General features: G+C 46.6%; 3 protein-coding genes across 13 annotated transcripts; 2 read left to right on the top strand and 1 right to left on the bottom strand.

Annotated features, from left to right (window-relative positions):
- Positions 1-5: 5 nt before the first annotated feature.
- On the top strand, positions 6-13,673 carry LOC136022788 (lysophosphatidic acid receptor 6-like). 8 transcript variants are annotated; one of them, XM_065696535.1, is made up of 6 exons: positions 6-890; positions 1,837-2,001; positions 3,966-5,208; positions 5,918-10,492; positions 11,213-12,007; positions 13,308-13,673. In XM_065696535.1, exon 3 carries the CDS (start codon positions 4,112-4,114, stop codon positions 5,180-5,182), a length of 1,071 nt encoding a protein of 356 aa, XP_065552607.1. In that variant the 5' UTR covers positions 6-890; positions 1,837-2,001; positions 3,966-4,111; the 3' UTR covers positions 5,183-5,208; positions 5,918-10,492; positions 11,213-12,007; positions 13,308-13,673. The 8 variants fall into 8 exon arrangements, with proteins under 8 accessions (XP_065552607.1, XP_065552606.1, XP_065552605.1 ...); XM_065696534.1 differs by having other exon boundaries at positions 1,299-2,001; XM_065696533.1 differs by having other exon boundaries at positions 6-1,016; positions 1,299-2,001.
- On the bottom strand, positions 7,490-19,602 carry INTS11 (integrator complex subunit 11). 4 transcript variants are annotated; one of them, XM_065696525.1, is made up of 18 exons: positions 19,399-19,602; positions 18,938-19,099; positions 17,968-18,065; positions 16,797-16,870; positions 16,380-16,608; positions 16,163-16,261; positions 16,041-16,075; positions 15,161-15,299; positions 14,512-14,576; positions 13,705-13,894; positions 13,288-13,371; positions 11,837-11,926; positions 11,185-11,347; positions 10,209-10,316; positions 9,499-9,560; positions 9,072-9,214; positions 8,259-8,388; positions 7,490-7,666 (listed from the first exon to the last, which is right to left on the bottom strand). In XM_065696525.1, the coding sequence occupies exons 2-18, from the start codon at positions 18,963-18,965 to the stop codon at positions 7,601-7,603; spliced, it is 1,803 nt and encodes a 600-aa protein (XP_065552597.1). In that variant the 5' UTR covers positions 18,966-19,099; positions 19,399-19,602; the 3' UTR covers positions 7,490-7,600. The 4 variants fall into 4 exon arrangements, with proteins under 4 accessions (XP_065552597.1, XP_065552596.1, XP_065552599.1 ...); XM_065696524.1 differs by lacking the exon at positions 19,399-19,602 and adding an exon at positions 19,226-19,329; XM_065696527.1 differs by lacking the exon at positions 19,399-19,602 and adding an exon at positions 19,226-19,329 and having other exon boundaries at positions 19,010-19,099.
- CPTP (ceramide-1-phosphate transfer protein) lies at positions 19,262-21,152 on the top strand. Its single transcript, XM_065696545.1, has 2 exons — positions 19,262-19,424; positions 19,500-21,152. Exons 1-2 carry the CDS (start codon positions 19,306-19,308, stop codon positions 20,020-20,022), a joined length of 642 nt encoding a protein of 213 aa, XP_065552617.1. The 5' UTR covers positions 19,262-19,305; the 3' UTR covers positions 20,023-21,152.
- Positions 21,153-22,360: the final 1,208 nt, after the last annotated feature.

Here is a 22,360-nt window from a genome sequence, read left to right as displayed (position 1 = left end):
CTCTCTTCTGATTCTGCGTTTGTTGCTCAAACAGGAGGAGGAAGGAGTAGGGTTTGGGGGGTTTTGTGTGTAGATTTATCTATTTTTTGTATTCCTTCTGTGGTGTGTGTGTGTGTGAGAGGAATACAGGCTTATAACAGAGGAGAATGTAGTGTTTCCTCTTGGGCCTTCTCCTCTGTGACCCTGTCTTTGTACAGCATAGTGCAAGGGACAGCTGTTGCTGTTTGATGCAGTGACTTACAGAAACAGCCTTTGAAAGTCCTCACCATTTCCTCTCCTCATCAGCAGTCACTCTTGTGCTGAACTGTAGTGGCTTTTACATTATCCTCGTACAGGGTGATGTCTGTCACAGCCAGGATGTGGTGTGTTACAGACCAAAGTTCCTTTGAGGTCCCTTAAAACCTATTTCAATGGTCACAGCCTGGACTAGTAGCACAGGAACAACTCTATGAGCCTGACCATGAAATGAAACCTATGTGGTAGTGTGGGACCAGGACCCAGAAGGTGGCTGCCACCATTGCTGGCTCCAATTTGCTTCTTGCTACCTTCTTCTCTTTCAGAGCTGGTGAGCAGTGAGCAAAGGGTCCCACTGAATCATGGTGTGGAGCAGGGAGCAGAGATATTCCTTTATTTTTATTCTTTTTTTCCCCCCTTTTTCTATTCAAACCACTCTAACCTCAGGTCTTGCCTGCTGGCTCAAGGAATAGAACACACATTGGGTAACTTGTGGGTTGTTCTTCTCATAAAGGATACCAGAATCTCTGTTTTGGTTATAAAATAACTGTTTTTAAAGTACCAGTTACAGGAAAGATGATGACGATTTTGAATTCTGAAGCTCAGAGAAGAAACAATACCTGGTTTAAGCACTCCACAGTGGAAGCAGTGTGCAGGTGAGGTGCCTGGTACCACCCTAACTGACTTCGCCCTTGTCCATGAGAGGAGGAGAATTACAGAGCAGGCAGCACAGTTGAGGACTGTGGAGTTCTCGGTCTCTTTGCATGGTGGAAAGCCACAGGGTAAGCAGAGGGAAAGGCAGTGGTTATTTTTGACCTCTCTTAAGGCCACCCTTGCCTTTGGTGATGGGGATTGAGTTAGTTGGTAGCCCTGATAGAGAGCATGAGGACAGCCTGTTTCTGGGTGTCTCTTCATGAGAAGTGGTTCATCTCTTCCCACTCTGTTCCAGGTAGCAGTTTTGCCAGAGACCCACTTCTGACAGCATGGGAAGGAAAGGCAGGATACCTCCAGTTACCCTCCCTTCCCACAGAGGATGCTAACTGGTAGCTGCTTTACTCCCTCAGGGACTAACTCCCAAAGAAGACAACAGAACCTTGGAGGAGCCCTGGGGCTCTACCATGGAAAAGGAGGGTTGAGGCTGCTCTGCTGGTAGAGTGATACCTGTTTGTGCTTTTCTGGTCCAGCTTTGCTAAGTAGCCAAAGGTGGGGATGCTGTAACACACTGCAGTGATTTTCCAACATAAGCTCAGCTCCAAACCTTAAATGTGTCCATGTGGTTTTAGACAGTGATTTGCCTGAAAGGGAATGGCAGGGATGTCTTGCTCTTCCTCCCTTTGGAGGGAAGTGAGAGTGCAGCTCCAGGCCCACTTCATATGTCTTGGACTAAAGCACTGATCCCTAGTTCCACAGAGGCTGGAGGGCAGGATGGGTGGGAGGTGATCAGAGGAGCTGTGTGGGAGCGTGGATATGTGGAGAGAACTAAGGCCCACAGTGGTGCTGGCCATGGGCTGTGCTCTCCTGGTTCTGGGAGGAGGGCAAGTGCTCTGCCTTGGAGCTGAGTGACAGCTCTTCATCTTTGCTTCCTGTGGTTTCTTTCTCTAGAGCAACATAGCAGAGCTCTGCAGTGCATCTTGCAGGGCAGCAAGCTCTGGTGTTCCAACCCTACGTGGAAGAGCTCAGCAGTAACCTCGCAGTTGTGAGGACTCTTTAGAGAGCCCAGCGTGCTCATGTGCAGCTTTGGTGTGAGAGAAGATGATCTGAGCTCTGGTAAGTCAACTTTCTAACTAAATCTATTCTAGGACAGAAAACCAAACCAAATCCTCTTGCTGTTTGGGTGTTAATGAAGCCAACTGCTGCTGCACGCTCAGGTACAGCTGCTCTGTGATAGTCATGGTGCAAAAATCCCTGCTATGGGTTGTGTCTGGAAATGTGTCCCAGCTTCTGGTTACAATAAAAACCTGTCACTCTTTGGGCTTGTTACCAAATCCAGTGAGTGAGCAGCAAGCTCAACTGTGGAGGCAGTGGCCCAGACACAGACTGGCTGACTCTGCACTTAGCACAGTGCTGTTGTCAGCTTCTGCTTTGCTTTTTAAATCCCCAGAGCTACTGTTAAAAATAACCTGAAGATGTTTAATTAAAGAACATGCTCTCTTTAGCATCACAGAATGTACCAGTAGTGGGGAACTACAAACTCCATCACTAATACTTTTGACTTGTGATTGAGGAGAATCTGGCATTCTTCTCCTTTTTATGTTGCTGCATTACTAATTCTATTCAGTTGATGCAATTTGGACATCCAGTCCAGGGGCAGATCTGTGTCTGATTGTTTGACAGTGATGCTTTAAAATTAAACCCAGAAAAACCTCACACTTGAGCAGAGTTCAAAGACTCAAGCTTGAGTTTTCTTTGCAAACGTGTCTAATAATTTAATGCACTCAGAATCCAGTGGAAACTTTGATGTAGGCTTTTGTGTGGTTTTGTAAATCAAATAACTTTGTGCAGAAATAGTTCAGTGATGCTTTTTGGGTTTTCTGGAAGAAATAACAGCCCTCCCCGCCCCAAAAACCCAGACAAACCCCACCAGAATAGCTCTGGGGAGGCAAAGCTGGATTTGGGACTGATCAGAGTAGTTTTTAACATGGTGAGTGAAGGGTACATTACTATAAGAGGTGGAAGTGGCTGTGTACTTTGAAAATACATACTTATTAAAGACTGTGTCGCTTCTGTTGCCTCTTAAAGAGAGCAAAAGTGTTCTCAAACAGATAGATGTGTGTGGTAAGGTCCTACAGCTTGTATGTGACTGTTTGGAACAGGGCAGAAGAGTGACTTGTAAATGACTTGTGCTTGACTTGTGGGGAGCAGCAGTCAACCCATCCCCTGGGCCTGTCCTGCCCCATTAATGGCTCCATAGACCACCTCTTTCCCTAGTTGCAAGGCTTTACTTTATCACTAGGCAAGATGGTTGTTCAGTGGCTCTTGCTCTGGCAAAACCCAGGGATAAAGGTTGTTTAAAGCCCTGTGCTGCTTGAGTTACAGTTGACCTGTGCGTGGTTTTGTGTTAGTTTTCCTGTGTGTGTACAACCCCTTTGCTATGAGGTGCAAGACCCATGTACACTTGCCTACTTAAAGTGAAACCTTATCTTTTCCCTTTCTGATCTTCCAGATATTTTGGGTGCTTTTGACTTCACCAGATAAACAGCTCTTGGGAGGAAGTGTGATTTCAGAGTTTCCTTTGGAAAGCACCCAGCAACCTTTGTGGGTTTGTGCTGGCCATAGCTCAGTTTAGGAACGTTGTGTGTATTGGAGCTGGGTTTAATTTCTCCTTTAGTGGCCTCTGTTCAGGTACCTGTGTTTGTCTCAGTTACTGAAATGTCTTTTATATTTGATGGAGAGAAACTGCTCTGCTGGAGCAGCATTGCTTGCATGATGCGAGTGACCTGGATGAGGAGTCTGCTCATACAGCACCTCTTTCCTGTATGTCAGACACACAAACTAGTCCTTTACTGTACACCAACTACCTGTTTCTGTTCTGTGCTTTAAATACTGATTCTTAGCAGGAAGGTTCCACACATGCTGTTTATAAAAGTGCAGCACAAGGTAAGGCAGTTCAGCATTGCTGCTTCTGGTGTTTCAGCATTGCCACCTTGTGATGATTTCAATGTCAGTGTTAAAGCAGAGTTGCTGCTGTGCAAACTTCAAATGCTCGTGGTTTAAATTATTCTCCCATCCAGCAACACCACCTCCCACCTGAACACACTGAGCACAGACATCACCAGGGCTTCACGTCGCTGTTGAGAGGCTTCAGTTCTTACCCACTCAAGATAAAATCGGACACAAGAACTTCCTGAGGTAAGGGGTGGTTTAAGACTCGTACCCCATGTTGGATGTCCCTCCAGCAGAAATCATGGCAGGCATTTCCTGGACTGAAGGAGTCTCCAATGAGACAGATGCCAATTCCAGTGCAGAATTCCATTTGGAAGCAGACTTCCAGTATTCCTTGTTTACTGTCATCTACAGCTTTGTTTTTGTGCTGGGTCTGATAGAGAACGTGTTGGCTCTGTACCTGCTGTCCTGCAGGGTAAAGCACACTTCTCATTCCTATGTGTACATGATTAATCTAGTTCTGGTGGACACCTTGTTTGTGTGTGTGTTGCCTTTCAAAATTCATTACCACCTGAATGGGAACAACTGGATCTTTGGGGACATAGCCTGTAGGATATCTGGGACTCTGTACTACATCAACATCTGCCTCAGCATCGCCTTTTTCACCTGCATCTGTGTGGACCGCTACATCGCGGTGTTGCATCCCTTCACCTACATCCAGATCAAGGTCATCCATTATGTGGTGGTGGTCACAGTGCTTTGGGTGATCGCTCTGAGCATCATGGTCCCACTCATCCTCGGAGGTCCCCTCCACAACAGGGGTGTGGGGAACACAGTAGCATGTTTTGAGAACTTTGCCACCAGTAGCTGGACTTCCCGCATGACAACTTACAACATCCTGGCCTTGGTGTTTGGGTTTGTGATCCCATTTTCCATCATTCTGATCAGCTACCCTCTCATTGCCAAAAGGATATCCCGCATCAAAAGCAGCATTCACAAGAGGAAGGCCCTGAGCACTGTCTACATCATCTTGGTCATTTGTACTTTGTGCTTTCTCCCCTATCACCTGACTCACTTGCTCCACTTCCTGATGAGAATCCAGGTCATCCAGAACAAGGCATTTGCCAGCTTGATCTACAAGATGAGGAAGGTCACCCTGGCCCTGGTGAGCTTCAACTGCTGCCTTAACCCATTCCTGTACTACTTCAACTCCTCCAGCAAGCAGTGGCACTTCAGCTTCAAGCTCAGATCCAGATCTCAAGTGGTGTTCACCATCTGTGACCAGAAACTTGGGGAGTCCTCGTATGTTTATAAACTGCATCAGAGACATGGAGATGGAAAATAGAGATAGAATCAACTGAGCTACTCAAGGTAAGTACAGTATTCATCTTTCAAACTGTTTCTTCAAAACCAAACCTGTAAACCTACCCTTTCTTCATACAGGGCTGTTACATCAAGGCCACATTGGAGGGAGGCGCCTAACTTGATTATTGGCCAGCCAGAAGGGTACCTGGGAGCTTTGTTCTCTGCAGTCCTGCCTAGCACACACTGTGTTTATGTACACTGATGTTTTGGTCTCCTGTTTGTTTAACTTTGGGTCAGTAGGAGAACACAAGGCTCTTCTGGAATGTCATGCAGCCCAGGAAAGGGTTATGTGAAAGAAACCAGCCTGCTGCTGGAGTGGATCAGGGCTGTCCTGCTTGGCTTTTCCCATTTTGGAGGGATCTTCCCTCCCGGGGGGCACACAAGAGCCAGCTGGGTTCACAAAGTGCTTTCTGCCTACATTCCACAGCCAAATAAGGGCTTCTCATCCCTCCTTCCCAAGGAATACATGGTTTCCAGGTTTGTGCACCCCTGGGTTCAAGCTGGACATCTGTTAACACAGGTTTAGCTGATGGCAGATCCAAGTAGTTACCGGTCAGTTAACCCTGTGCAGGACCAGCAGTGAACAGGCTGCTCTGCCCACATGGTGGTCAAGGGAAGGCCTTGATGCCAGCACAGTGCAGTCCTATGCAACCATCACAGCTTGTGATTATAAACACAATACCTAACCTATCTATATCACCCCTTCTATTAACAGCAACACACAGCTTCTGAGAACTGCTGCGTTTTTTCCACCCTCTGAGACTGTGGAGAGAATTTATCATCTGGGGGTTTCAGAGGCACCAGGAACCCACTGGCCAGGCTGATAAACTGCTTAAAAGCCAACAAGATACTGAAGATGATGTGATTTGGGAACAGATATAGACTGTGTGTTCTGTTCCTTCCCACACCACTCCCAAACTCTATTAAGTGTGTGTATGTACTGACTGCTGAGCGAAGGAGTGCAAAGGGAAGGTGTGCTGGGGCTTGTTGACCAGGGCAGAAGGAGGGCCTGGCTTTGGCAATGGGCTGAATCCGTGTTTCCATTTCCAAATGTGCAAATTGCAGGTTGAAAGTGACACTTGGACCTGTGAATGTCGCAACAGACATTGGGGTTCGTGGGTTATGCTGTGCTATTGGAACAGGAACTGCTGTGGACCTTGAAGGAGGGAGGGAGTGGGATCATAGGGCAGAATGGTGTGGGGAGATCAGTGATTGTGTGTGATTATATGATGTTGTAACTTCTCTTTCCACAATGGATGTTCAGCCCATTTTCTGATGGCAGCTGCTACTCTGCTTGAGGACAGAGGTAAGAGGGTTGTGAAATAAGCAGCATGGGTGTAGGGATATGTCGGGGTCTTGGCTGATGGAAAATCACCCATGCATGATCGTGGTAAGCCAAGGGTCTTGCATTTGAAGGCTATATTGATCAGCTAAAGCTGATCACTGAACCACTTCAGCAATAGAAGATGGATACAGCAAGCAAACCAAGAGCAGATGTGAAATCACTGTAATAGATCTAAAGCTTTGTAACAGATGGCTTTTGTGAGTGCATTTGTTGGGATGGGCCTGACTTGCATTAGTTACTGCTACCTGCAGTTTGAATCCCGTAGAGTGGATCTGTGCTTAATGATGGGTCAGTGACTGACCTCCCCCTTCCTGCATTCTGCTTTTAGCTTGGAGGAGTTAAGTATCAGTAGAAAACCTGCTCAAACTCTTCTAAAACGATGAGGATTCCTGAGTTCCTGTTCTTGATGGGGTTGGCAAGACAAGTGCAAACCCTGGCACTTGGAAATGGAGCCGAGGAAAGCCTCCATGGGAGTATTAGAACAAACTAATCTTTTACCTTTCATGAGAGACTGCTATTTTTGTCCCATTTATAGGCTATGGAGAAGCCTCCCAGCACTGGAGGGACTGTTTCTTCCAACTAAGCATAATCTTTATGTTCTGCACAAAGGCAAAAACTACTTCTGAGCCTTCATCCAGGAGTGCAGCTTTCCTGCAGGCTGGCAGCTGCCATGGAGGGAAGTATGGATAAGGAAATGTTACACTGCTGGGTAAAGAGCAGGGTTAGGGGTTTATTCTCTTGCCTCCATTATAGTTTGCATGTTAGTTGTGATGCTTTGAAAGCTCCTTGTTTCACTGGGCACTGCTTGAGAAGTGGGAGGGGAGAATGTTGAGCATCTCTTACATTGTGCGCAGCACTAAAGGTGTCCTTGTGACTCTAAAGCTGCAGGTCTCCAGTGTGGTGCTGCTGAAGGGTGTAGGCAGGCACTGCAGTCACTGCACAAACACTGTAATTCCTTTACTAAAACAAAGCCATTAAAAAGCATTGACAGCGTAACCAAAATAAACCTGACTCTCTCTGAAGCACCCCTGAGAGTGGTGCCCTCGGCGGGGCTCACGCTGTGCTCTGGGGGAGTCCTTTCTTCAGAAGGGAGGTGAGATAGCTGCCCAGTTCTTCATCCTAGAAAGAACAGAACAGAGAGAGACAGGATGAAAGCAGTTATCTGCTTGACTTGGCCATGTGGGCAATAAATTCAACTCTGGTACCTAGAAATAGACTGAAGTAATTCTAATGTTAGCAGTGTTCAAAAATGGAAGCAGTCCAGGGAGCACAGATGTATTTGTGGGTGTTCTTTCATAATATCAATGTAAAACTCCATTTGGCAAAGCAGGTGTCTGGACCTGAGGTACCTCTTTTGAGGAAAATGACCTTTTGTCTTGAAAAACAATACAGAACCATTGATTTACCTTTTTTCCTTTTTTGCCCTTGCTTTTTGCTGTAAAAGCATCTAAAAATGTAGCCTGAGAAGTACACTTTTGAAAGGAAGAAAGATCAGACTATGTCTGATGTTACCACTAGTTTGTGTTACCCTGCTTTCTGCTTGTTGTTTAGTTTCACACCTAACAAATACAATGTCAAATACCTCCAAACTATGGCAGTAGTAGTGTAGCTCAGACTAGAAGCTGGGTACTGTAATGTCCTCAAAATACAGATATAATTGTAATTAACTTGTAATTAAATAATTGGTAAGTACATCTTGAAGAATTCCAACCTGGTAGGTCCAGGACACGAGCAGAACTTTGGTTCCTTGATCCTCTGAGTGTGCTGTGGCTTGGATAAGAATGGACTCCACTGTTATAGACCCATCAGGGAGATGCTGCACTGAGTAATCTTTCAGGACCCTGGTAAGAGAGAAGATAGAGGATTTAGTTTGGATGGGACGTGTGCAGGCTGAAGGGTGGTCTCCCCTGTACCTCTGAATACTCAACACCAGTGTGTTCACAGTGGAGAACGGGGCTGATTTATGGCTTATTTTGGTGCTTATATTAATCATGTAGCATTTCCTACAGAACTTATTTCTGGTTCTCATGATGTGTATGCCTCCAGGCTGAACCCTGTTCATCCAAGCAAAGGACTACTCAAAATTGATCAGCTGCCTGTAGGAAGTGTTTAAGGTTCATGTGCTGCAGCTACTGAATAGCATTAAGAGGTGTCTTGACCCTGCACTTGATACTCTCTCTCTAAACAATTGTATTAACTTCAGGTAGAAGCAGCAGTGAGAACAGCAAGCCAACAGGAACAAAGATTTGGGGTGTTCTGCCTATAGCCTGGTAAAGACCAGGAGCTGGAAGTGATGACCAACCTCTGCCACTGCAGCGTATCCACTGCTCTGGTTATGGGATCTACACAGACTCAAATCTAGAGCAGTTGAGTCTTCTGGCCTGCAGAGACTTTTCCCCTTCTAACTCAGGGGCTGCTCTGGAGGGCCAGAAAGGAGGGAGCATTTGAGCTTATCATTCTGAATAGAGGTGGTACAAGTCCATGCCTAGGGGGGAGAACCACACAGAGGTAAGGCTGGCCTCACCCTTTGAGGTGGTTGTACACACGCAGCACCGTCTCATGCTCCTTCCGTGGGTCCTGGATGTGGACGCGGCAGGTGAAGCGCAGCTGATGTTCCGCCAGGCCCAGCTCCTTCAGAGCCTGCTCGGGGGAAACCAGGCGGAAGCTCTGCAGAGGGAAAGCACAAACCATTACAAGGTGTTTGTGAAGCTCTGATCCTCCTCGTGTCCGTCACTGGGAACCCCAGCAGGTAACATCACTCCCTTTCAACCTCTGAAATGTCTTGGCACGTCTTGGGCAAGCAGTAACAGTGCGGCACGAGTCTATGACAGGCAGTGAAGGTAAAGGTAAGGTGGTGGCAAAATGTCCACCTAAAATATCATATCAATTCTTAAGTTCCCCAAATTAATATAAATTAATTAAATAATATAAATTAATATCTTTTTACTTACGTTATCCTTCATCATTAATGTGCCATGCATGAGCTTTGGCTTCTTGATATCTGGTAAGAGACCTAAACCAAGGCCAAAGAAAGAAAGAGAGCATGGTTAATGATAAAGTACTTACTTTTCACACAGACACCTTCTATAGGACTTAATAGTTTGGATTTCTGGGTCTTACTGAGGTTCAGAGACTAGTATCTTACATGTCTGTTCTGTTAAAGTGCATGGTGCTTAAACCATCATTAGAACTTTAGACACAGAAGAAGCCATGTTCAGTGATACAGACCTGCTGCCTCTTCCCACATCACCTCCTGATTTGAGAGGTTTCAGATTTTTCTTAAATATTTTTCAGGATTTTCTTAAATATATTTTCTTAAATTTGTAAAATGTATCCAATTTTATAAACTTTATAAAAAGGTTTATCAAAGCAGTTCAGACCTAGCGAGTGAAAACTTGCATGGATTTTGTTTCATAGCAATGGGCAGCAAACAAGGCAGTGTGTGTTTGTTACTAAACATTACTGATTACACATTCACAGCACAGTAGCTGCTGTGTGTCATAGGAAGCCCTCCCAGCCTCTAAATGCTGGTAAAACCTGTTCTTGTACAGGAAGCTCTGTTGTAAGTCATCATAGCTGTTCCCAATATATGGCTATTGCCACCTAATACAACACGGTGGCAGGCCCCAGCAGATGAAATTCTTGGTTGAAAGTATGTCACCTATGGCTGTTTCTCTCTTCAGGAGTCCCAGGGATATATCCACGGGAATGCTGGGATTGGTGAATATTGTTGTGGTCTCTCCATTGGCAGGCATGTAGCAGCTGACATCTGCAATGTAAAGAACCAGTGTCAGAAGGACAGTGGCTGCTGCAACGTTTCCAAACCCAGACCAGCACTTCAGCCCTGAGCAGACTGCAGGGATCCCTGAGCAGATGGAGCTGAGATTTTGGCAGAAGAATATTGCAGCTGTTTGAAAGAGGCTGAAACGCACAACTGCTGCTCAGGTACCTTTACCAGAGCCATCAAACCCCCTGTGAGCCCAGCTGGCCTAAACAGAACAGACTGCAACAGAACCGCCTGCCCCTCGCATGCTGATATAATACTGCAAAGAAACCTGCACACAGGAAGTAATCATCCAGTGTGAATTCTAGGCTTTCCCTACTCATTCCTTCCAAGTCAGCTGTTTCCAAGGAAGTATTTCTTTTCCTGGAGCTCATTCCCCTTAACTGAAGTTGCTAAAGTTCCAGTTTCAGATGCACCCTGCCTGCCTTGGCTTGTAATATGATTATGACCTTTATGATTCTAATATAAATTCAGTAAGTGCTGAGCTATAATGATACAAATATTACAGAACAACTTACACTTCAAGTCCAAATGGGCATTAGAATTAAATGGGCTTAACCTATTAAATAAGGTATGTTATGGATACTAGTTTCCTGAGGGTGACTGGTCCTGTAAATTACATTATGCCTAATTCTGTGCTGAGGTCCAGTGGATTAAATTTAAAGCCAGGGTGGACACGGGCTTGGAGCAAGCTGCTCTAGTGGAAGGTGTCCCTATCTGTGGCAGGGGGGTGGAACAGGATGAGATTCAGGGTCCCTTCCAACACAAACCATTATGGGATTCTATAAAACATGTGAACTTTACTGCCTGCTTTCTGCCACCACTCCCTCTTCAGTACCAACAGCATACGTACGAAATTCCTGTTCTATTTTCTGCTTCAGAAACTCCATTTTCTTTGCTTCCCCGTGGACCAGGAGAACATTCCGAGGCTCAGCCTGGCGAATCAGCTGCATGATCCCCTTGGCATCTGCATGCGCACTGAAGGACATGTACTCTACCTGCATCTTCACTTCCAGCTGTGGAGGAGCAGAAAACACAGACTTTGTGCATCTGGAACTGTGTGTGTAACACACACAGACAGACCCCAACTCTTACCGAATTTAAAGAAGGGAACAGAACTGAATTTCACAATGGATTGGGAATGAACCTCATTTCCCAATGAAGCGAGGTTGGAGTCAGAGCCGCTTGGCAGCAGATGCTGAATATGACGCTGCACAGAAAAGCTCTTAAAGGCTCAAAGTACCCAGTTTCAGAGCACAAGACTTGTAGCACATTTGCCAAAATAAATCAATACTAAAGACAGTTGGTATCAGTTTAATACCACCATCTGCCTAAAAATGTGTACTTTTTACCTGACTTAATGGGGCCTAATTATTAATCAGTATAAATATGCCCTGACAAAAGCTTATGGCAGAAGAAGACAAGCTGTTGGCAATGCAAAGGGGAAACTCCCCCTAACCCAATACCAAAGAAAATGTCCCTTGGGTGTTTTCAATCAAACTTACTATTTGTCTTCCTTCCATCTCCAGCTTGCGCTGCCCGCTCAGGATCTTGTGGCCTACAGTTCCCTGCACGCAGTAGCCAGGCATGATCACCTGAGGAGGAGAGCAGAAATGCTCCAGACTCTACACATGGACATGTTATCATAACTACATCAGCATTATGCATTTCTGGATGTAAGTTTGTCTTCTTCCCATTTAGACAGAACCATCCTCTGCCCCCAGCTGGTTCTCTACAGGACTCATGTAAAGAGGAAAAGCTTTCCTGCAACATTTGTTCTTATCACAACCACTCATATGATAATATATATAGTATGATAAAATACAAAATATTATATATATCATTATATATACCCATCATATCCTGTTATAACAGTATATTATGATAGGTTGTAATATACCATTTAATATTTTTATAAATATATTTTTAATATTTTATATATATTTTATACTATTATCTATAATAGGTTATAATGAGATTGTATGACATAACACAATAGAATGTAACAGAATATAATAGCATATGATAGGAGACAGAATAGAATATAACATAACAAAATATATGATAGGATGTAATAGAATGATATGATGTAGCATAATATCATGCCACATTATATATCATATTCTGTTACATTGCATTACATTCTATCATCTCATTATATCATATTCTAGTGTAGTATATCAGATTATATAAATCATTTCATATTAAATCATATATTTATTACATTATATATAATTGTTATATTTTGTTACATTCTATTGGATTCTGTTATATTCTATCTGATTCTGTTACATTCTTAAACACTATCATATTCTGTTACATGCCATTATACTCTATCATATTCTATTAAATTGTTACACTCTATCATAATTATTATAATATGTTAGACTCTAATAGAATGTAATAGAATATATCGTATTCTGTTATATTCTGTAACATTCTAGCATATTTGGTTACACTGTTATTCTATCCCATTCTAATATATTCTGCTAAATTCAATTATATTGTTAGTCTGTCATATTCTGTTAGATTTTATCATATTCTGTTAGATTCTGTCAGATTCTGTTAGATTCTGTCAGATTCTGTCAGATTCTGTTAGATTCTGTCAGATTCTGTAGCATTCAATTATATTCTGTTAGATTCTATCATATTCTATTATATTCTGTTACATTCTATTATATTCTATCATATTTGGTTACATTCTATCATATTCTATCAGCTAGTCTATTACATTCCATTATGTTACATTCTATTATGATAGTATCTAATATGATACAGTATAATGTAACATATATGTAATATCATGTAGATATCTTGATATACCATGGCAGGGTGGTTAGAACTAGATGATCTCAAGGTCCTTTCCAATGTATTCTATGATTCTATATGTAAGATAATATAATGCATATAATGTTTTGTAATACAAAACATCTCTGAAGGAAACAGGATTTCTCACCATATTCTTTTCATTCCCAGCCCATTTCCTGAAGATCTGAAGGGACTGGCCTGCATGAAGCATGCCAGGGGTTGCGAACACCACCTGCAATTCAAAGATACATCAAGAATCACCACAGGAAACAGGGGGTTTCCCCATTATTTATAATAGAAAAATACCGTGAAACAGTGGAGAATACCAGTGATACCCATTGCAGCACATTAACTACATCTCCCACTTTGTCCAGTTGTCACATCAGTTCAACTGCATTTTAGGAGATTACTTTGACCATCCACAGTGTGCTAACAACTTCAAATGGTTTTATCTTGGTCCTGTTCATGCTCAACAGCTTCCTATTTCAGCTGCTGCCTAAGACACCTGTGAGAAATAAAGCCAGTCATAAGAGATTCTGTGTTGTAAAGGATCATGCCCACCTACCATAGGCCCTGGGTTGTCTGCAAAGGCCCGATCAAAGGCTTTAATGTGCTTGAATTCAAACATGTTCCTCTGCACAAAGGTTTTCCGAATCTTCTGGTTGGTCCAGGTGATGAAGAGCTTGTAGTAGTGATTGGCCTTCTCCGTCAGGCCCGTGGAAAAGTAAATTGGAGCCTTCAAGTTCATTCTTTCCCTGTAGGAAGAAGAGTTCCAAATACCAGTGAGGGACTAATTAGCATCCCAGCTATCCAGTGCTGGAAGTCCATAAACACATAAAGTCTCCACAGACTTTCTGCATGTACCCTACTCTCAATGAGCTACATGATAAAACATTTGTATACAAATGGTAACACTGCCCCATCCCTGTGCATTAACTTACTACAAAGTAGCTTTAGTCTAATTTTCCTTCCAGCCACTACAGCCACCTTCTTTCCATTACAAATATTAATCATCCTGCTAGGGGGTTTAATACCAAATGATAATGCTTATAATTACACATTATATGTAAGTTTCATATTCGTCGTTCCTCCTGCTCCCATGAAACCAGTTTTACAGTGCAGCAAAGATGCAATCCATAGTTTAAAGGACAGTAAATTGATCCAGAGTGTTTGGGGAGTAGTGGAGAATGACTGGGGAGAAGGAAATGGTTAACTTGCTGCCTTAGAGTCAGGAATGCTGAGAAGTAAATGGGAAGAAGTAATTCCATAATCAATCACCAGCATGGGCTGACCTGCAGAGCAATCTTATGTCCTAAATAGACATGAAAAGAGGACAAAAAGGAGGTGGGACATGCAAAGAGCCTGCACTCACCAGAAGGTTTCCAACAAAATGCAAAGTTCCTGGGCACGTCCAAGGGCAAAAACAGGGATGAGAACCTGCAATTGAGGGATGATTTAGTGTGTGAAACCAAACTGTGTGGAAATGGTTATCAGTTCTGAACAAGTCCCCCTCACTTTCTGAGACTCTCTTTCCTTTCCACAACTGAGGTACTGAAGCATCATTTACTGGGTGATAAGTGTGTGTCTTCCCTGCACTTGGAGGAGTTTATGGTAACAAAACAGTGCTGAACACCATGCAGCAGGATACTGAACAGACCTGGCTACACTGGAGATCATTCCTGATCAAGTTTAAAAGCAGTAATTGAACAGTCTTAGTTCCTTAATTTCCAGGACCAGGAGGATGTTTCAGTGTTCAGATGCAGATCAGTTTTGCATTTATCCTCCATATTTGCAGACTGTAAGCACAGCATTGCCCTTCCTGCCTCATGAACTCCCAGCCTGGTTTCCTCTTGGTGTAGTTTAAGTGTTCAATAGTCTCTATTTTAAAATACAGATGGAGGAATACAAAAGTGCCTTCAGTCTCAGGTAGTGGTCACATGTAGGTGCCCAAGTTAATCAGCAGCCAACAAGAGCTTCACAAAGAAAAACCCACACCGCTTAGGTTATCTAAACCTCGGTACCTTTCCTCCTCTTTCCACAGTCTCATGAACTTTCTTCAGGAAGTCTCTTTCTCTGCAGCGTTTGGAGTCTCTGATGGTTGTGGCATAGGTGGATTCAGTGATAAGTAAATCCGGGCGACACTTATCGATCCAGGCGGCACTAGAACAAGAGGAATTCAATCAAATGAAGAGCTTGTGTCTGGCATTTCTGAGCCATTGAGAATGGCGCAGGCTCATCTGCAGACAAGAGAACAGGTACACAGATGTGCATCAGCCTGCCCAAAGTCACAGAACAGATTTGAAAAGCCAGTCTTCTCCAGGCTATTACTTGCTTTAAATGCATTGAAATAATACTCTAAATATCACTAATAAATCTCTCATATATAGCAGTAAAATTAAATGGACATTAAATTTTGTGGTTGGCACTCTAAAAACTAAACATATTTAGAAGATATCATGACCAGAAAATATCAGAAGATATCATGACCAGCCTTAAAAACGTATTATTATGATGGTGGTGAGACACTGGAATCGGTTGCCCAGGGAGGCTGTGAGTGCTCCATCCCTGGCGGTGTTCAAGGCCAGGTTGGATGAAGCCTTGTGTGGGACGGTTTAGTGTGAGGTGTCCCTGCCCATGGCAGGGGGGTTGGAATTAGATGATCTTGAGGTTCTTTCCAACCCTAACTATTCTATGATTCTATGATCATACAGAAGAAGTTTACATTAAGGTCTTTGTGGAAGACTCAAATGTAATCTGTTCACTCTCACAACTCAAAGTTGCATTTCCCTTCGCAAAGGTAATTCCTAAATGTTCCAGTCTCCTCATAAAGAATCGGTGCTGAAAGCCCCTGGTATGAACAGAATACAGAAATAAATACCCACAATTCAGCTTCCTACTTACCCTAAATGTCTGTCTGGTGTCATGTTATAATCACCCTAATGGAAGAGGAGAAATCCGTTAATATTCTCTAAGCAATGCCACAGGGCATTAGAAGGGGTCTGTATTTAGTTGTACATACTCACAGTGTACACGACTGACTCACACCCAACCTTGATCTGGAACATGGCTGCTCCCAGCACGTGGCCTGCGTAGTAGGCCTTGATCTCCAGCTCCTCATCCACCTGCACCAAGAGGCAAACACTGTGTTAGTGCAAACACCTTGGAGAAACCCAAACCTGCCCTGCCTTCACCAACCACGCCGCTGCTACAACCCATGAGGGTGCAGAAGCCATCACTCACCTGCACTGTCTGGTGCAGATGCACAGCAACCACTTTTTTCATGCAGTCTTTAATCATTTGGGAAGTGAAGAAGTTGGTTTCCCCTTTCTTGTCTACAGTAATTTTCCTGTAGTCCTCCAGCAGGATGGGGCAGATGGCCTTGGTAGGGTGTGTCATGTAAATAGGCCCATCATAACCCACCATCTCACTGAAATAGGGTAAAGCTCCACAATGGTCCAGGTGGAAGTGGCTGCAAAAAGACTCACAGGATAAGGGGGATGCACAGGAATCCAGCCTGCCTGGTTCTTGGATCTTCAGGTTTTTAAATGGCCAAATGCCAATGATCAGCTCACAATACGCTTGGGTTGCTAGGACAGTGCACAAAGCTTTCCCATTTCCCAGCTGAGCTCTGACAAGGAAGAAAGGGAGCTGTCTCACCTGATGATCACACAGTCTAGGAAGTCCGTCAGCCTCCCATTCTGAGTGATGTAGGAGAAGTCAGGAAAGCGCCTCTGCAGAGACATGAAAAACGAGGTTATCCATTATAATACAAACCCAGGTACTACCATGTTACTAACCCAATACAACAACCATGTGTAACCCAATGCAACAACCACATGTAACCCAACACAACTGTGTGTAACCCAAAACGATGACTGTGTGTAAACCAACACAACTGTGTGTACCCCAACACAACGACTGTGTATAACCCAACATGACAACTGTGCGTACCCCAACACAACAACCATAAGCCAACACAACGACTGTGTGTACCCCCAACACAATGACTGTGCGTAACCTGACACAACAACCATGTGAATGACCTGAAACACTGGGAACGTGCTCTATGGAGCATTTATGTGCAGAAAGAGTCAAAGAACAGGACAGGGGCAAGCAAAGGAGAGACTGTGCAAACAAATTACAGCCAGGCTTATGTTCAGGGTAACAGAGGTGACCAATGCTTTAGCTCAGCCATGGGCACTAAAGCAGGAAGCCTCCAAACCTTTCCTATAGTGGCAGAATTGCTTTAACTCTATCTCATCTTACACAATAGTTTTGCCATTATTCCAGGCAATACCAGGTGACCAAACATCAGGAGTTATTTCCTAGCTCTCTCTAAAGCATTAGAGATGGTGGTGTGGATCCCACCCCCATAACCAAGCATCATGTTAAGAGCAGTCTAACTACTGACAGCATTAACGCTTTCAAGCATAGAAGGTACCTGCCCATGTGAAATATAGAAAGACCCAAGCCACCTGGAATGCAGCATCACAGCTTGCTGCATGTACTTCCACAGCCCAGGGAAAGGGTGGCTGGATGGTGGCACTTCACAGCCCAGGAATACACGAGGGGATGCACCTCCTGCACAGAAGGAAAGGTCTGGAAAGGGCAGTAGTTCATTCTCTGCCCTAACTCAACCCCAGCAGTGGCTGGTAACAGCCCAGTGACACCCACCCTGCTACTGTCACCCCTGTGTCACATTGGATGAGCCAGGCAGTGTTCAAATAAAAGGGAACAACAGTGGAACAATGACCCGAGAGCTGGGAACAGGCAGGCACATGCAGCTGGAGAGCACCTCTCCACCTCATCCAGGCTTCTCCGTACTCACATCATCGTTGTAGCCCATGTGCATCCCGCAGTCCAGCATTACGTTCTTCCCGGCAATAGACACGAGGATACAGCTGCGGCCCACATCCTGCCCAGCTCCTGGACCAGACACAAGTAAGAAACCTCTGCTGTATCTGCAGTCACTTCAGGAAAGCAGCACTAAAGGTCCATGAAAACTCGTAGCCCTTTCCCAGCACAGGAAAAGGCTCCATCCCTTCTTCCAAGCAGCGGATATGCCAGAGGGCAGCAAACGTGAACTGGTTTATCCCATTCCCTGGGCTTACAAGAGACCGTCCAGTTCCAAACCTGCAGTAAATGCAGACATGGATCCAGCCCGGAGCAGTTCAATGCAGGACGTGGCTGCTCTCTGCCCACCGCCACTGCTGCACCGCTTCAAGAGCGGCGTTTAGGATGGAACTCAAGGCTCCCAGGGCTCTGCACCTCCCCAGGGACTCTGCCTCAAACTGCAAGCACCAGAGACCTTCATTAAGCTCCAGTTACGCCAATATCAAGCTGGAAAGCTACCTGCGAGGATACAGCAGCACATCCTCTGCCCTCTCAGTACATGAATGCATCCCAACGGATTCCATGCAACCCACGGAGGAAAAAAGGGGAGAGAAAAAAGAGCAATGTGCTTCCTGTGGATCTTTAGCACTGCTCAGGGACTGAACTACCTGTTCTGTACAACACAGCGACTCCTTTCCTAGTGCGTGTTATTGAACCCCGTACCTAAAACAGAGCCACCGGGCTCTCTGAGGCTTGCTTGGAAGACTGGAGGACAATGAAGCACCGGCAAGGACCACGCGAGCACCCTGCACACCCGCACGGCCATGCCCTGCACACGACGCTGCGCACCCTCCCCACGGCCAGCTCCAGCGGCACGGAGCAGCACACGGGGCTCCAGCAGCAGAACGCACGTTCCTGCGGGTTCCGCGTTCCGAGGTTCCCCGCGTTCCTGCCTCAGGACTTACCCAGCGGAGTCACTTTTATCTCAGGCATTTTAACACGATTCACACCCCGGGCGGGCCGGGGGCAAAAATCACCTCAGACACGGCCACAAAAAGGCGACTTCGCCGCCGCCGCCGCCATCTCAACCGCGCCCCAGCACCAGGCCGCAGGCTTCCGGCTGCTTCCTAAAGAGAGGAGAGAAAACACAGCTGAGCCCCGGCCCGGGCCATCGCCGGCCCCTCCGAACCCACCCGGCTCGGCTCCGCCGCCTCCCGGCAGCCCCGGGGCGCCCGGCCCGGCCCTTCCCTCACCCCTCGGCCCTCCCTGCGGCTCGGAGCCCGCCGCCCTCAGCGCAGGCGCGGCGCAGGCTCCGCCCCGCGGGGCTGGGGCCATGGCGGCGCCGGCCGCGTTCAGCCTGCGGGAGGTGCTGGGCGCCTTCGAGGCCTGCGTGACGGAGCGGCGGGAGGTGTTGCTCGGGCCCTACCTGCGCGGCTGGCGGGGGCTCATCCGGTGAGTGCCGGCGGCGGCTGCGACCGCGGCCCCGCTGCCGCCGCCCGTAACGCGGGTGCGCTGTGTCCGCTGCAGGTTCCTGCAGAGCCTGGGCGCCGTCTTCTCCTTCATCTCCAAGGACGCGGAGGCCAAGGTGCAGCTGATGGAGGGGTACTGCTGCGGCGAGCGCCGGGAGCGGTACGTGTCGCTGCAGGCCATGGTGCAGTACGAGCTGGGCAGCGGCCTGGTGGACCTGCACAGGCGGTCGGGCCGGCCCGACTCCGGGTGCCGCACGGTGCTGCGGCTGCACCGCGCCCTGCGCTGGCTGCAGCTCTTCCTGGAGGGGCTGAGGACGGGCGGGGAGGACTCGCGGACGTCCGCGATCTGCACGGACTCGTACAACGCCTCCCTGGCCGCCTTCCACCCCTGGGTCATCCGCAAGGCCGCCACCGTGGCCTTCTGCGCGCTGCCGCCGCGCAACGCCTTCCTGGAGATCATGAACGTGGGCTCGGCCGAGGACGCCGTGGCCGTGCTGGGGGAGGCCTTGCCCCACATCAGCGACGTCTACAGCATCACCCAGGAGCTGTTCGCGCAGCACCGGCTGCTCGACCTGCCCTAGGGGTGCTCGGGAGCCGCGTCCCGCCGGGAGCGGGGTGGAAGCGGTGCTTGCACGGGCAGGCGGGGCCGGGGTCGCTGCGCGGGGTCGCATTCCCTTTCCTTTCCCGGTGTGGAGCTGGTAAACGTGGTCAGGACGCCTCACTTTGTGCGAGAATACGCACCTCCTGGTTCTGTGCGCGTGTGTGTCTGTGCTGGCTCTGCAGGAAGAGAAACACGGTGTGCTTACGGGGTAGAATAGCCTGGGGTGGAACAGACCTTAAAGATGCTGTGGGTCCAGCTCTCCAGCGGGGCTGGGTTTGATTCTTCTTTAAGCCAAACTCTGCAACTGCCGCAGCTTCTGTGCATTGACGCCAGTAGCTGGGCCCCTGTGTGGCCGCACAGCTCCAGGAGCCGTGGCAGGCACATCCTTTCCCCCTGAGCTCATGCTGTTTACAAGCTGTTCCTTAACAGATCGGGGCGGGGGGGTTGCCCCCTCTTTTGCTTTAGCCTTGGAAATAGAGCCCTGAGTGATGGGTGGCTGAAAGGAAGCGCTTTTCCATGTGGTCAGAGACTTATTTGCTTGCTGCTGCTCATCCTGTGTCCCCTGAACTGAAGGGGGAAAGGGTGCTGTGAGAGACCATTCCTCTTGGTGCATGGAGCCATTAAGCAGGATCTTCCTTCCCTGTAGCTTCCCCTGCCCATTCATCTCTGCTTTATGCACCTTGGGATGTAGAACAGCTTTAGCAGGTACTGCTCAACCCTGCCCATCCGGCCATGCTCCTAAATGTGCTCTCATTAATTCTGCTTAATGAATGTGTCAAACGCTCACAAAGCAACTTCTCTGCTTGGCTGGGGGCAAATCTGAACTGCGAGTCACTGCTCCAGGGGGCTCCTATTGCAAATCACTGTATGTAATCGCCAGTGTGCATATACACACCGCCAAGTATGTGAAATAGAGTTTGCTTCAGCTTTCTAAATGCTGGAAAAGCACTCCAGGATGTGAGGAATATCTGGGGGAGGAGGGGCAATCGCACAGGGTTTGATTGTATCTCAGTAGAGCCATTGTGGCCTGCTGGAACACCAAGGGATTCAGGAAATCACTGTTACCTCATGGAGATTAAAGTGACTGGACATTAAATTGTGTGAATCACACCGTGCTTCTGCAGTGTCCTTTCTAGGAGTGCTTGCTAGGTTTGGGCTGTTGGATGGAGCAAGACTTGGTGTTACCCATTCGCCTTGTCCTTCACTAGCAGAGTCTGTTTCATTGGGTGGCCAGATGTGAGTCCATCAGGAGTAACCCAGGTGAAGCCAGATGCTGTGCACTGAGCTCCTGTTCTGACTGCTCACGTCTGCCAACGCTGTCCTTTGCCTGAGGATAGGAGATGGAAGTTCCTTGTATGTCCTACCAGGAGGTTCGGTTGCTCTGCTGTGAACACACAAATACCATTCCCTTTCTGCTAAGACCACCTTAAAATGATTAAATAGCTCCATAGGATAAATCTATACATTAAAATGGAGCAGTTCCATGGTACAGACTACAATATGCTGGGCCTCCCTTGCTGTCTGATAGAGATACAGGTGGTATTTTACCTGTGTGATGTACTAAATGCCTTAAGTTATGTCAGATAATGTCTATCAAGTGAAAGAATGGTTCTGCTCTCTTTAGGTTTAATGCAGAAATGGGAGTTATGGCCACATGGGAAAACTGCTTTTCCTCCCAACTGTTCCTCTTATGAGAGAAACAAACATTCATGTTCAAGATGAACTTGGTTTCTGCCATTAATGAATCAAACTTGCTCAGTAGGGGAAAGAACTCAGTAATTTACGTCCAGTCATTCTGGGCAAAGGATGCTTCCAGTAAAGCAGCTTTCCCTCAGCTCTCATTTACACAAGGCACTGCCTCCTGCTCATTCTGTTTCCCTGGTGTCCTGCCCTGTCTCCAAACAACCCTTTTTAACAGCCCCACTTCAGTCACCACTGAGTAGAACTGAGGGTCCTGCACCGGGCTTTGGGCAGTTCACAGTCTGGAGCTTTCGTGAATGGGGCCAAATCCGGAAGAGTAAAACCTCCCCCTGCAGGGAGCGGTGTTACTCAAGAGGGACACATTCACTAGAGGGAGGTGGGATATTGTGCACACAAATCCATCACATAAACTCTGGCCTTGCCACTTGATTTCACATGGAAGCACGGATGGCAGTAAATAATTCCCTGTGACTTCTGCACTTCCTTTTCTCTATGCAGCTGAATTTGTGTTTAGAACCTTTTACAAGTTATACAGTTAAAGCTAATACTTAAATATTCCATGAAGGGGAAGATAACCTTAAAAGGATGTCACTATAAACTTACCTATAAAACATATA

Source organism: Lathamus discolor, chromosome 16 (assembly GCF_037157495.1).
Source record: "Lathamus discolor isolate bLatDis1 chromosome 16, bLatDis1.hap1, whole genome shotgun sequence".
NCBI lineage: Eukaryota > Metazoa > Chordata > Aves > Psittaciformes > Psittacidae > Lathamus > Lathamus discolor.
This window is presented reverse-complemented; position numbering and strand designations above follow the sequence as displayed.